We start from the raw sequence: 15,357 nt of genomic DNA on the forward strand, positions 1-15,357 counted from the left end.
GAGGTGTATCCTTCCCACCAACGAAAACAACTTAGAGTTCCCAACACTTTCCATGCTAGATATATGATGGGCGGTTCCCAAACAAAAAATAAAGTTTATTCCTTTTTCAACCATACTTTCACTTTCCATGGCTAGCCCGTATCCACGGTTGCCCTCCATACCAACACTTTCCATGGAATTTATTATTTGACAACATAAAGTAAATTCATTTTTCATTTCGGGATTGGGCATCCCTAATACCTTTGCCTTACTCTCATGCAATGACAAGTGAATAAACACTCATTGTGAGAATAACACATCTAGCATGGAAAATATTAGCCACCCCTCACCGCTCCGCGAGCGGAACGAACACACAAAAGAGAAGTTCATTTTGAAAATTAGAGATGGCACATACAAATTTGCTTAGAATGGCAAAAGAATACCGCATATAGGTAGATATAGTGGACTCATGTGGCAAAACTAGTTTAAAGGTTTTTGGATGCACAAGTAGAGATCATACTTAGTGCAAAATGAAGGCTAGCAAAAGATTGAGAAGCGACCAACCAAGAAACGAATAATCTCATAAGCAAGAATTAAGCATAATTAACACCGAATAATGCACCACAAGTAGGATATAATTTCATTGCATGACTATTGACTTTCGTGCTTGCATTGGGAATCACAAACCTTAACACCAATATTCTTACTAAAGCATAATTACTCATCAACATAACTCACATATCACATCATCATATCTCAAAACTATTACCAAGAATCAAGTTTATTTTGTCCAATGATCTTCATGAAAGTTTTTATTATATCCTTCTTGGATATCTATCACTTTGGGACTAATTTTCATATGTTGCTTTTCATAAGCTCAAACAAATATAAGTGAAGATCATGAGCATAAAATTTCTTTTTCTCAAATTAATTTAAGTGAAGCAGGAGAGAAATTCTTCAAAATTTTACTAACTCTCAAATAAATCTAAGTGAAGAAAGATAGCATTTCTTAAAAAATACTAAAGCACACCATGCTCAAAAAGATATAAGTGAAGCACTAGAGCAAGTCCATAGCTCATAAAAGATTTAAGTGAAGCATAGAGAGCAATTCTAGCAAGTCATGACATAATTTTGGCTCTCTCAAATAGGTGTGTCCAACAAGGAATCAAGACTTAAAACACAAAATAAAACAAGAAAAGACTCATATCATACAAGACGCTCCAAACAAAACACATAGTATGTGACAATAAAAATATAGCTTTGAGTAAAATACCGATGGTTGTTAGAAGAAAGAGGGGATGCCACTCGGGGGCATCCCCAAGCTTAGTTGCTTGCTCACTTTTGGATAATAGCTTGGGATGCCGGAGCATCCGCAAGCTTAGGCTCTTCTTACTCCTTATTCCTTCATCCATCGTAAGATAACCCAAAACTTGAAAACTTCAATCACACAAAACTCAACAAAACCTTCGTGAGATCCGTTAGTATAAGAAAGCAAATCACTACTATAAGTATTGTATCAAACCAATTCATATTTTGTTTTTGCATTATATCTACTGTATTCCAACTTTTCTATGGCAAAAACTCATCAAAGAAAACCATAGAGCCATCAAAACAAGCACACAACGCAAAGAAAACAGAATCTGTCAAAACAGAACAGTGTGTAGCATTCTGACTATTTTGAATACTTCTGAAACTCCAAAAATTCTGAAAAATTAGGACGGCCTGGGTAATTTGTATATTAATCTTCTACAAAAAGAATTGGCATTTTGTCGTGTTCTGGTGATTTTTAACAATTGTTTTCGTGAGCGCAAAAGTTTCTGTTTTTCAGCAAGATCGAACAACTCTCACCCAAGAAGATCCTAAAGGCTTCACTTGGCACAAACACTAATTAAAACACAAAAAACACAATCATAACAGTAGCCTAATTGTGCGAACACACAAGAACAGAAAGCAAAAAGAAAAAATAAATTTTATTCATTGGGTTGCCTCCAGACAAGCGCTATAGTTTTACGCCCTTAGCTAGGCATAAAGCAAGGATCTAAGTATTGTCATCTTTGGTTCGAGATCCATAAGATGCCCTCATGATTGATTCATATGGTGGCCTAATTCTTGTTCTAGGAATGTGTTCCATACCCTTCCTCAAAGGAAAATGGAACTTAATATTGCCTTCTTTCATATCAATCACGGCACCGATAGTGCGTAAAAACGGTCTACCAAGAATAATTGGACAAGGCGGATTGCAATCAATATCAAGAACAATAAAATCTATGGGCACATAATTTCTATTTGCAATAATAAGAACATCATTAATTCTTCCCATAGGCTTTTAATAGTAGAATCCATCAAGTGCAAATTCAAAGAACATGATTCAATATCGGTAAGACCAAGCACATCACATAAAGATTTCGGAATTGTAGAAACACTAGCACCCAAGTCACACAAAGCAAAACACTCATAATTTTTAATCTTGTCTTTGATAGTAGGTTCCCATTCATCATGCAATTTTCTAGGAATTGATACTTCTAATTCCAATTTTTCTTCAAAAGCTTTCATCATAGCATCAACAATATGTTTAGTAAAAGTTTTATTTTGTTCATAGGCATGGGGTGAATTTATCATGGATTGCAACAAATAAATACAATCAATCAAAGAGAAAATATCTTAATTAAAGTCTTTGTAATCCAAAAGAGTGGGCACATCACTAGTTAAAGTTTTGACCTATCCAAACCCACCTTTATCAATTTTCTCAACAAGATTTTCACCCTCCAAATTATCGGGACGCCTTATAGCTAAATTTGACTCTTCTCCAGTCCCTTTTTTATCAATCTTAACTTTACTAAACAAGGAATCAATAGAATAAACACCTATCATTTTAAGATCTTCATCACTTTTACGAAAGTAATCACTAGAGAACACTTTTTCTAAAAATTCTCTTTTAGCTCTAAGCATAGCGGTTCTTTTCTTACTTTCATCCATAGAAACATAAAGAGCTTAATTGATTCATCAACCTTAGGCACACAAATTTTCATCTTGAGATTTTCCACATCATGAGAAATTCTATCAACACTTCTAGGCAAATCATCAATCTTATTCAACTTTTCTTCTATGGTAGTGTTGAAAACTTTTTGCGTGTTGATAAATTATTTAATATTATTCTCAAGATCAGAGGTGTTCCTATTATTATTATAAGATTTATTTCCATAGGAATTACCATAATTATTAGAGGAATTACTAGGAAAAAGGCCTAGGATTAAAATTACCTCTATAAGCGTTGTTATTAAAATTATTTCGAGAGATAAAATTCACATCTATGGCATCACTATTTTGCTCAATCAAAGTAGACAAAGGCATAGCATTAAAATCAATAGGATCACTTTTACTAGCAACCAATTTCATAAGAGCATCAACTTTTTCACTCAAAGAAGAAATTTCTTCAACCGAATTAACTTTTTTACTAGTAGGAGCTCTTTCGGTATGCCATTGCAAATAATTTGCCATGATATTATCAAGCAATTTGGTGGCTTCACCCAAAGTAATTTCCATAAAAGTACCACCCGCGGTGGAATGTAAAAGATTACGAGAAACAAAATTCAACCCCGCATAAAAATTTTGTATGATCATCCAAAGATTTAACCCATGAGTTGGGCAATTCCTTAGCATCATTTTCATCATTTCCCGAGATTGTGCAACATGCTCATGTTCAAGTTGCTTGAAATTCAAGATCTGGGTTCTAAGGGAAATAATTTTTGCAGGCGAAAAATACTTAGTGATAAAAGCATCTTTGTACTTATTCCAAGAATCGATACTATTGCGAGGCAAAGAAGAGAACCAATTTTTTGCAGAATCACACAAAGAAAACGGAAATAATTTCATCTTCACCACATCATAGTCCACATCTTTTTTATTTTGCATATCACATAATTCCACGAATGTATTAAGATGGGATGCGGCATCCTCATTAGGAGTACCGGAAAATTGATCTTTCATAACAAAATTCAGCAAAGCAGTATTAATATCACAAGACTCCGCACTAGTGGCGGGAGGAGCAATCGGAGTGCCAATAAAATCATTGTTGTTGGTATTTGAGAAATCACATAACTTGGTGTTCTCTTGAGTCACGATGACTACACAACAAGATTGCACTCAAAAACAGATCCGACAAGAAAAAGGCGAACAGAAAAAGAGGGGCGAATAAAACGGCAAATTTTTGTGAAGTGGGGGAGAGGAAAACGAGAGGCAAATGGCAAATAATGTAAATTGCGAGGAGATGAGATTTGTGATTAGGAACCTGGTATATGTTGAAGATCCTCCCCGGCAACGGCGCCAGAAATTCCTTTTGATGTCTGCTAGGACTACGTCGGTATTTCCCCAAAGAGGAAGGGATGATGCAGCACAACAACGGTAGGTATTTTCCTCAGTGATGAAATCAAGGTTACCGAACCAGTAGAAGAATCAAGAAACACAACGTAAACAACACCTGCACAAAAATAACAACTACTCGCAACCCGACGTGTTAAAGGGGTTGCCAATCCCTTTCGGGTAATGGCGCCAGAAATTGGCAAACAGACGTGAGATAAGTTGTAGTAGATTGATAGATCGAACGCCAAATAAAATAAATGAGAATAAAACGCAGCAAGGTATTTTTGTATTTTTGGTTTAATAGATCTGAAAATAAATGCAGATGAGAAGTAGATCGCAAAGGCAAATATATGAGAAAGAGACCCGGGGGCCGTAGGTTTCACTAGTGGCTTCTCTCGAGAAAAATAGCAAACGGTGGGTGAACAAATTACTGTTGGGCAATTGATAGGACTTCAAATAATCATGACGATATCCAGGCAATGATCATTATATAGGCATCACGTCCAAGATTAGTAGACCGACTCCTGCCTGCATCTACTACTATTACTCCACACATCGACCGCTATCCAGCACGCATCTACTGTATTAAGTTCATGGAGAAACGGAGTAATGCAATAAGAACGATGACATGATGTAGACAAGATCTATCTATGTAGAGATAGACCCCATAGTTTTATCCTTACTAGCAACGATACATACGTGTCGGTTCCCCTTCTGACACTGGGATCAAGCACCGTAAGATCGAACCCACTACAAAGCACCTCTTCCCATTGTGAGATAAATAGATCAAGTTGGCCAAACAAAACCCAAATATCGGAGAAGAAATACGAGGCTATAAGAGATCATGCATAAAAGAGATCAAAGAAACTCAAATACTTTCATGGATATAAAAAGATATAACTGATCATAAACTCAAAGTTCATCAGATCCCAACAAACACACCGCAAAAAGAGTTACATCATATGGATCTCCAAGAGACCATTGCATTGAGAATTCAGCGAGAGAGAGAAAGCCATCTAGCTAATAACTACGGACCCGAAGGTCTACAAAGAACTACTCACGCATCATCGGAGAGGCACCAATGGAGGTGGTGAACCCCATCCGTGATGGTGTCTAGATTGGATCTGGTGGTTCTGGACTCTACGGCGGCTGGATCAATATTTCGTCGACTCCCCTAGGGTTTCTGGAATATTGTGGTATTTATAGAGCAAAGAGGCGGTCTGTGGGGCACCCGAGGTGGGCACAACCCACGAGGGCGCGCCTGGGCCTCCTGGCGCGCCCTGGTGGGTTGTGCTCTCCTCGAAGCACCCCTATCTTCTGGTCCAAAAAAATCTCCGTAAAGTTTCGTTGCATTTGGACTCCGTTTGGTATTGATTTCCTGCGATGTAGAAAACATGCAGAAAACAGCAACTGGCACTTGGCACTATGTCAATAGGTTAGTACCAAAAAATGATATAAAATGACTATAAGATAATTATAAAACATCCAAGATTGATAATATAACAGCATGAAACAATCAAAAATTATAGATACGTTGCAGACGTATCAGTAGGGTGCTCACCCTAGAGCCAGATGGACAAAGCCGACTTAGCAACTCGAGCATGAAGGGCAGAGCGCTAACCACCACCGCAGAACTCCAATGGCCTCACCGCAGAACACATGTCAACCACATATCCAGATCGACGCAAGCTAAAGAACGAGAATACAAAGACTGGCCGGAGAAGATGTAGAACAATGAACAATTCGCCACCACCATCTGCTTCCACAAATCGCCACCTCGGACGACACTTCCATGAAGGGGAGCGACGCCAACACGCCGCCGACATCCACAAGGGGAACCAGGACTTTCACCTAAAGCGAGAGGTGAGGATGAGGAACGTGGGAGGGGGCCTTGACAAGACCTTTGCGAAGGGGACCGGCGCCGATAGTGTCGTGCCCTCTACCTAAGAGCATCTCCAGCCGCGCCCCCAACAAGCCCCCCCAGGCGTTTTTTTGCCGCCGGCGCCCAAAAAACGGCCCAGTTGCGCTCCCAGGAGACCGTTTTTCGCCGGTTTGGGCCGAAACTGGCGCCGGCGGACCCAGGCCGAACCCGGTGCGCTGGGGGCTCCTGGGGGCGCTGGGGAAAGCGATTTTGGCACGAACGGGGACGGGCCCGCCGAGTCAGCGAGACGCCGCTTCGTCGTCCTCATCGCCTCGGTTCCCGCAGGAATCAATGCCAAGGCTATCGCGCCGGTCAGCCTCCATTGATGCCTCACGGGCGGCGCAGTGAAGACGCCACCGACATGCATCCCGTCCGCTCCTGCCACGCGTCGCCCGACATGCAGGCTCTCACCGCCCCGCTTCGGCTATAAAAGCCGGCCTCCCCACCGGTGAATGCCACAGTCGCCCCAACTCGCATCATCTCACCACAGAAGCAACTCTCCCCCCTCTTCCTGCCGACGAGCAATGGCTGAGCGGTGCCCCGGCGACGCCGCGGCGGCAAACGGCTTCGGCCGTCACCATCTCCACGAGGACGAGGCGCGCCTCCTCTACGAGGCCGACTATCCGGCGCCCCCGGACATGCGCGTGCCGGGCTCGTGGAAGTTGAGCGCCGGAGGCGTCCCGGTACCACCGGTGCCCGAAGGGGCTGCACGACGGGCCGAGATCGCCTGCATCCGCTCGTCGCTGACGGAGGTGCAGCGGAACGAGCCGAGGTACGTCACCGACAACCACACACTGTGGACGATGTTCTTCGAGATCCGCCGCGAAGAACAGATTGCCTCCGCCAACAGCATCATCCCCCGTGGCCGCCTCAATGCCAACGAGCGGCGCGAGTGGTGGGGCGTGCCCGGCCGCACCCTTCAGGCCGTCCTCGACCACATCGAGACCGGCGACACGCCGCGCCTCGAGTACCCGCCGCGCCCGTTGTTCTCTCGCCGTCGTGGCAGCTCCTAGACGCCGCGGCGAATGGAGCCGGGGGCGTCCTCCTCATCAGGCTCCGGCTCGCCGGCGCTCTGCCCCGTCAAGCCAGAGCCGGAGGAGGAGACGCCGCTTCGGCGCCGCACCAGCAGTGGCACCCTTGTCATCAACGAGGGCGGCTGCCCCTCCCCGCGCTTCCTCTGCCTGGTCTAGCCGAAGACCGAGCCGGGGCTGCTCCTCGTGAAGCCGGAGGACGCGGAGATGGCCGCCGATGACGAGACCGCCCTCAAGTGGGCGAGGAAGGACTATGTCCGCGAGCAGGTGCTCCGCCAACGCCGGGCATATGCGGAGCTCCAGGCCCGGCGCCGTGGGCGCGAGGATCGTGGCATCGTCATCCTCGATAGCGATGAGGAGGACGAGGCCGGACCGTCCAACCGCCCCCCCCCCCCCCCGCGCATCAACGACCCTGGCCAGGGGTGCAGTAGGGACGACAGCGGCTCCGGCGGGGCGCGCGACGACGACGACGGTGGCATCGACTACACCCGTTTCTACAGGCTCCTCGGCATGTAGAACGCGGGCGGCGGCCGCGGCGTAGCAAGGCTAGGTGTAGTTCTAGGCGTAGTTTGCATGTTTATCTGTTTTGTACAAATTTCTATGAAATATCGCCGAGTTTGTGCCAAATCGCCGAGTTTGTACAAATTTCTATGAAAGATCGCCAAGTTTGCGCGATTTTGGCGGCGACCTGGGGGCAACGACTGGGAACGCAATCGTCTCCACGCGCCAAGCAAACGCCGGTTCGGCCCCAGGCGGCTCTTTTTGGCGTCCTGGGGGGCGAACGGCTGGAGATGCTCTAAGGCCAAGGGTTTCAACCGGTCTCACTCCCACACCCATCCACCCGGCCCCGAGAGCATGAGCTATCTAGGTGAAGCCGTCACAGTCGAATCGGACCAGGGGGTGCAACCACAGGGTACCGGGGCGCCACAGCCGATAGAAGCACGCGCCCGCCACTAATATGATACTCCCTCCGTCACATAATATAAGTGTGTTTTTGACACTACACTAGTGTAAAAAAATCTCTTATATTATGGGACGGAGGGAGTGCTAGATCTATAAAATAATAAAATATTTAATTCAATAGGTTGCTCTTCAATTCGTGTTTTATACTCCCTCCGTTCCTAAATATTTGTCTTTCTAGATATTTCAATGGACTACCACATACGGATGTATATAGACATATTTTAGAGTGTAGATTCACTCATTTTGCTCCTTATGTAGTCACTTGTTGAAATACCTAGAAAGACAAATATTTAGGAACTAAGGGAGTATATGACACAACTTGTACTACCGAAGCAAAGCAAGCAAGACAAGTGCCACCAGCCCACCAGCTTCGTTCTGATGCATGCTTATCGTCTGTCATCCAATACCGTGGTTATGCATGTTTCCTTTGCATCTAGCTAGTTATATGCTTACCTGGTAGTATTGCCGTTATGTTCTTGCATGGTGGTTATTTTCGATGCTAGTGATCATGCTATGCTTATGGTAGAGTTATGCTTGTGTTATTCATGCTTGCGGAGTGGAGTTCATCACCGTCGTCGTTGTTCCGCTGCTAGAGTTATTCCGCTGCTTTGTGTTGTTCTGCTGCTTGCATGGAGCAACCGTGGCGGGCGTAGTGTCGTCGTGCCGATGTAATCCCCTTGTATCCATATAGCTTGTAATAAAGAGCTGATTTGTTCTATGCTAATCAGTGTCGTATTCCACAAGACTTCTCCTCGATCTCTGGGCTGGAATACGGGGCGTTCCGGTTTCTCTGAGCCGGGGTGCCACAGTAATTTGTTCACCCACCGTATTATTTGCCTTCATGAGAGAAGCCTCTAGTGAAACCTATGGCCTCCGGGTCTATTTTCCATCATATTAGTTTCCGATCTACTATTTTGCAATCTTTTATTTTCAGATCTATAAACCAAAAAACCCAAAAATATTTTATCTTTTGTTTAGTTCTATTTATCTATCTCTATCAGATCTCACTTTTGCAAGTGACGGTGAAGGGATTGACAACCCTTTTATCGCGTTGGGTGCAAGTGTTTGATTATTTGTGCAGATATTGGTGATTTGCGCGTTCTTCTCCTACTGGATTGATACTTTGGTTCTCAAAGTGAGGAAAATACTTATCTCTACTTTGCTGCATCACCCTTTCCTCTTCAAGTAAAAAACCAACGCAAACTCAAAAAGTAGCACACGCCCGCCACTAATGTGATACGCGATTTAATACAGTAAAATATTTAACTTAATAGCTTGCTCTTTAGTTCATGTTTTATATTACACAACTTACTATTAGAGATTGAAGTAACAACACTAAACAAAATAAAAATTTGGTTCTTGTTAATTCATCCAAGAAACTTGACAAATACATTCACGTACTATTATATGTTAGCTTATTTAACTTAACTGAATAAATTTTATAACCAGTGTATACATTCCAATTTGCAATCTAATATTAGTCATTAAAGTCTCTGGAGGTTTATATAGTATATCTATAAAAAAATGAAAATAACATAAGTCAAGTCAATAATATAATAACCGAAGCTTAAGTTTTGATTTATGTAACTTAACAGAACACTGATTCATGATTAATTTTTTGCATCTGTAACTAAAATGCTCATTAAAATTGACATCCAAAATTTCTTAGTACAAATATCCAATAAATTTAAGATGTGACTTCTTGAAAGAGAACAAGACAGTGGACGCACTGTAACTTAACTCAACAGTAATATACAGATTAAGTTTCATGCACCTAACATGCCGTTCAAATCATCTAAGTTTGTTTTTCTGGTACTTACAAATCCGTTGTAAATTCGTAAACTAATTGCTCCACTATTATTTGCGTTCTAATATTTGATGAAGACATTTTTCCTCCTACAAAGACTCAATAAGTCAAAGATGCGAGTTCTTCATAGAGAACAAGTTAGGTCTAGCAAAAAGAAAGAATGATGCCACTCTCCAGGAATAACAACATGCAACCCTAGAGCACCAGCAAGGCACCATTCTCGAGTCTCTTTTAAAATACATCGGCGCGGACATAAAACGGACGTATTTTAAATTTTGGTTGCTGCAATGGGTCATTTTTTTGTCCATCGTAAATTAAATGAACATGTTCGGAGAGAATAGGTCGCCCGATTGGAGTTGCTTTTATAAGACGGCCGAAGCAAGCAAGACAAGTGCCGCCAGCCCACCACAGTCAACCGTGACACTGATGCCCGGCCCCACCGCCAGCCGAATCCCATCCGCTCCGAGGACCCAACTACCCCCATCCGGTCGGCGTCACGACTCACGCCGGCCTCCGCGCTACACTACACCGTCACCCGATGAGAGCCGCGGCCACATCCACAGCCTTCTCCCTCCTCTCGCCCTCCCGCCTCCGGACCTCCGCTCCCACCACCACCAGCCTCCCCTACCGCCGTCGTCCCCGCATCGCCGCCATGGCCACCGCCGCCGCCTCCTTCCGCCCGGAGGCCGCGCGCTCGCCCCCCGCCGTCGAGCCCCCGGCCCCGCCGCTCTCCAAGGTCACCCTCCTTCCCCGGTTCGAGCTGATCACTTTGGTTTTGTTTCGGGTCGGGGTTTGATCTGAAGAGGGTTTGGGTTCTGTGGGCGCAGTTCAAGGTGGCGCTGTGCCAGCTCTCGGTGACGGCGGACAAGGCTCGCAACATCGCGCGCGCCCGCGCCGCCATCGAGTCCGCCGCGGCCGACGGCGCCAAGCTCGTGCTCCTCCCGGTGAGTGCCTACGAACGAAGCTCTGTTATTACCAGCTCTGTCAGTACCAATTTCCTCTCGGATGACAGTGACCAGCTCTGTCAGTATCAATTTCCTCTCGGGTGACAGGGCCGTTGAGGATTGACTGCTGAGTGATCGCGTCGTGATTCCGCGGGAATTTATGGGTAGAAGCATATTATCGTAGCATCGTTACCTTGACTGACTGGTGATTGTATAAGATCCAAGCGTGAGTATATGCATCGAGGGGGGGAGGATCATATCACTGAATCATATCATGTGCATGTTTACTTCTGATATGTCAATAAAAGCAGTGAAAACTGTTCCCCTTCTTAACGCAATGAAAGCAGTGAAAACTGTATTTCGTAAAAAAAAAAATTAGCTGTGATATTGTGATGTGCTCTAAAAGTTAGATTGTACTATAATACAGGCCCACTATGCCACGTGTTACAGTGTTTGTAGTCCGACAGTTCTTGAGTTACTAACTACCAACATTGTGGTATTGACTATTGAGGCCCGGGCACTTAGCAATTTAGCATCCGTTTGGTCATGAGCCAAATTGTAAATTTGTGGTATAATGCCGTTATTTTCTTTTTACAATTGTCAGAAGATAATACAACATTATAATAGGTTTTGGCACCACTTACTTCTGTATAGCTTGCCCAATACTTACCTTTTTTCTCAGCCTATTATAGTTAATTAGGACAAGTTTCACTAACTTCGTAAATATAGTTCGGTACTTCAGTTTCTCATTTTTCTTCTCAAACAGGCTTTGACTTTTGAACCATGATATCATTTCCACGCCTTGTGCTGCATGATTTAACATGCATTCACTAGGCTGCATCTGATTTTGATTTGATAATTTAGTCTGCTTTCTCTTATCAGGTCATTTGGTAAGAAATTCACCTTTGCTTTTTTATTACCTTTCACCTGTTGCAGTTTCGTGTTTTTATGTGTGTAGGAGATATGGAACGGTCCATATTCAAATGACAGCTTTCCGGAGTATGCTGAGGACATTGAGGCTGGTGGCGATGCAGCTCCTTCATTTTCAATGATGTCTGATGTTGCTCGCAGCTTGCAAATTACTCTTGTTGGTGGATCCATATCAGAACGTTCTGGTAACAGCTTGTACAATACATGCTGCGTCTTTGGTTCAGATGGCAAGCTTAAGGGTAAACATAGAAAGGTATGTACGGAAACTTATTTCCGTTAAGTAGTTTGTTTATATAATAACTGAAGAGTGAAGACACATAAATTGAGTATGTCGTAGTGACAGACAACAATGCCCACCGGATGAACTATGTTTGAAAAACCACAGTTTTTAAATACTATTACTGACATGCTCAGAACGTCTAGTGCATCAATCATGACGTTTCCATGTAGTACTGTGATTCTCTTCCGACGAATGTAAAACATAATGTTCTAGCGAAGTAGAAGCACATATTTTATAAATTTGCTGATTTACCCAAGCTAATTAGTGATCTTACCTTATTTACAACATTTGATTAGTTAACTTACGCATCGTGGCATTTTGTTTCTTCCACACTAAACAATATTATTCCTAAGGTGGTTCCTTCTTGGTTTTTTATGTTACAGCAATGAAACTTTTCATGAATGCAGGTCCATCTTTTTGATATTGATATTCCAGGAAAGATTACATTCCAGGAATCAAAAACCCTTACTGCTGGGCAGGATCTTACTATTGTTGACACAGGTTTGTCTTGTTACTCTGCTGTAATAAACCACACTAGGATTGGGTAGCTCTCAAACCACAAGATCTTCGACGTATCCCTAACTTTTTGTCTGGGTCATATGAATTAAGGTTTACAAACAGAACATGTGATGTTGATATTTTTAAAACCATACCTTTCCATATGGACTTCCCATGTTTCTTGGCTTTAAGAATCTCCTTCGAATATGTTATTTAAGCTTTCAGTACTCATTGTTCGTTCAGTTCTGCTTCCTAGATTTCTTCTGCAATTTGTTGTAGCTAGTTGAATTCGGTCATCTTTGTTCTGCTTTAGTTTCTTGATACAGCACAACTAATTTATTTTGTTGCATATAAAATCTAATATAGTGTCAATTGTTTTCAGATGTAGGCCGAATTGGTATAGGCATTTGCTATGACATTCGTTTCCAGGAATTGGCAATGTTGTATGCTGCAAGAGGTCTAAATTTCTCACATCCTATTTTTACAGTACACATGATTTATCTGTTTGTAATGTTTTTTGGTGTTATAATGACAAAATACTTCTAGGATTGCTTTAATGCTAACCACTCCATTTGATTCGTAGCAGCTGCTAACTTACTATGTATGTGCATAATGGATCACATTATTTGGTCTCAGAAAGACAGAAACTCATAGCAAAATATAATTTGATTTCCAGTATTTACTTGTACTATGGGCCTGGTTGGTTAAGGGTCTGCTGTTAGGAGGATCTTTCTCCATTCTGTTTGCCTGGTGAAAAGGGAGGTAGACTAGATAATTTGTTTATTCTTTCTTTCTTAATCAATAATAGATACAATCCCTGAATCCCGTGCTTATATAGATGAATGTTTTGACAACAAAGAACCTGTCTAAAAAAGGAATCTTAAAACTATGCAACTAGCATGATTGACTATCAAGTTTTATGAGATATACGTACTTTGTTTGCCTTTCTAGTTAAAGTCTAGTGGAAATATCTTTGATCCAAAAGTTATGAGTTTATGTCATGGGTGCACCTCAATAGATAACCTTTCGACTAAAATGAGTTGAGAGTTGCTACTATTAACTGTATGTACTTTTCACACGCTGCAGTACTCGTGTTGCTTGACACTGGGACCGAGCCCATAATAGCTTGCAACCTCTAGATTTTTAGTTGCTAATAACATAATACGTGCAACTTCACTGTTGATCATACAAAATATAATAATGCTCGCTCGTTGACTGTAGGTGCTCATTTGCTATGCTATCCTGGTGCTTTCAACATGACTACTGGACCATTGCACTGGGAGTTGCTTCAACGCGCAAGGTATGTATCTTCTGAATCATTTGAACCTAGAGATGAAATGCAGCAGATACATAATGAGGTTGAATATCTTGTACTTCTATTGACGATAAGATTCTTCTAAATTAAGCTTAGATGTAGTCAAAAGATCAACGCTTGTATCAAAATTTCTCTAGGAGTATTATCTGAAGCATCTTTCCTATTTATATTGCATTACATCTTCTCTGCTTCTGTTCTGAATATATCTTTATGATGCCAGGGCTGCTGACAACCAGGTATGAGGAACACTGCTGTGCTGCCCTCCATTTTTCTGTACAAAAACTCATCATTTCTGCTTCCAGTTTTTCGCTTTCAAGTAGTAACAATCATTATTCTGTCAGCTTTTTGTGGCAACCTGTGCTCCAGCTCGAGATACTAGTTCAAGCTATGTTGCTTGGGGACATTCCACTCTTGTTGGACCGGTGAGTTGATTACTGATTTTAAGATGCCAGTTCTTCGGTAGTTTGCCAGGAGCCTCCTGATCTTTTGTGCTCCGGAGTCCAGACCTGAAAGTTAAACCCAGGACTAACACAAGGAATAGTACTCCCTCCATCCGAAAATACTTGTCGGAGAAATGGATAAAAATGGATGTACTACCAGCAAAAGATCAGTACTTGCCTTTAGTCATGCTGTTTCATACACTCGGCAACCGGAAAACTCTTTCAGTGATGGTATGGTTATCTCACGCTTAACTGTTGGCATTTTATTTCTAGTTTGGTGAGGTGATCGCCACAATTGAGCATGATGAAGCAACTATAATAGCTGAGATTGATTATTCATTGATTGAGCAGAGGAGGTAAGCAGAATAAATCTTTTGCTTTTCCATGTCGCTGTTCATTCTCAGCTTGGTCTAATCGCGCTTGACCAATATCATTTCTCAGGCAATTTCTTCCTCTGCGACACCAACGACGTGGAGATCTCTATCAGTTGGTAGATGTCCAGGGATCGGGCTCCAAGTAGACTGTCCGCGTTGCTCGGGTATGCATGATCAGTGAAGCAAGACCTTGTACAATGGCCTGAGTTGCCAAATAATCAAACCCCTTTGGCAGGAATAAAAATCGAAAACTGCACTCTAATCTGTTGGGTTACTTGTGTTATGGTTGGAGATGAAGCAAACATGATTGCTTCTTCCGATCTCTTTTTAGCCTTATATAATAATGCAGGGTTACATTACACGAGTGGAGTGAGTTGAAGAACATGGAAGGCACGGAGATGGCTGTCCTGGATCAGATGTACCCCATGTTTTCGGCTTATTTTTGGGCCTTACGTCCGTGGCTGCTATAAATGAGTAATGTGGCAGGCCAGGCCAACCTGTGCGCACTGTGGTAAG

General features: G+C 42.8%; 1 protein-coding gene across 1 annotated transcript; it reads left to right on the plus strand.

Annotated features, from left to right (window-relative positions):
* The first annotated feature begins 10,519 nt into the window (after window positions 1–10,519).
* Window positions 10,520–15,103, plus strand: LOC109768019 (omega-amidase, chloroplastic). Its single transcript, XM_020326751.3, has 10 exons — window positions 10,520–10,796; window positions 10,888–11,004; window positions 11,963–12,187; window positions 12,622–12,715; window positions 13,095–13,169; window positions 13,934–14,012; window positions 14,248–14,263; window positions 14,369–14,449; window positions 14,741–14,823; window positions 14,909–15,103. The coding sequence occupies exons 1-10, from the start codon at window positions 10,599–10,601 to the stop codon at window positions 14,985–14,987; spliced, it is 1,047 nt and encodes a 348-aa protein (XP_020182340.1). The 5' UTR covers window positions 10,520–10,598; the 3' UTR covers window positions 14,988–15,103.
* Window positions 15,104–15,357: the final 254 nt, after the last annotated feature.

This window comes from Aegilops tauschii, chromosome 4 (assembly GCF_002575655.3).
Source record: "Aegilops tauschii subsp. strangulata cultivar AL8/78 chromosome 4, Aet v6.0, whole genome shotgun sequence".
NCBI lineage: Eukaryota > Viridiplantae > Streptophyta > Magnoliopsida > Poales > Poaceae > Aegilops > Aegilops tauschii.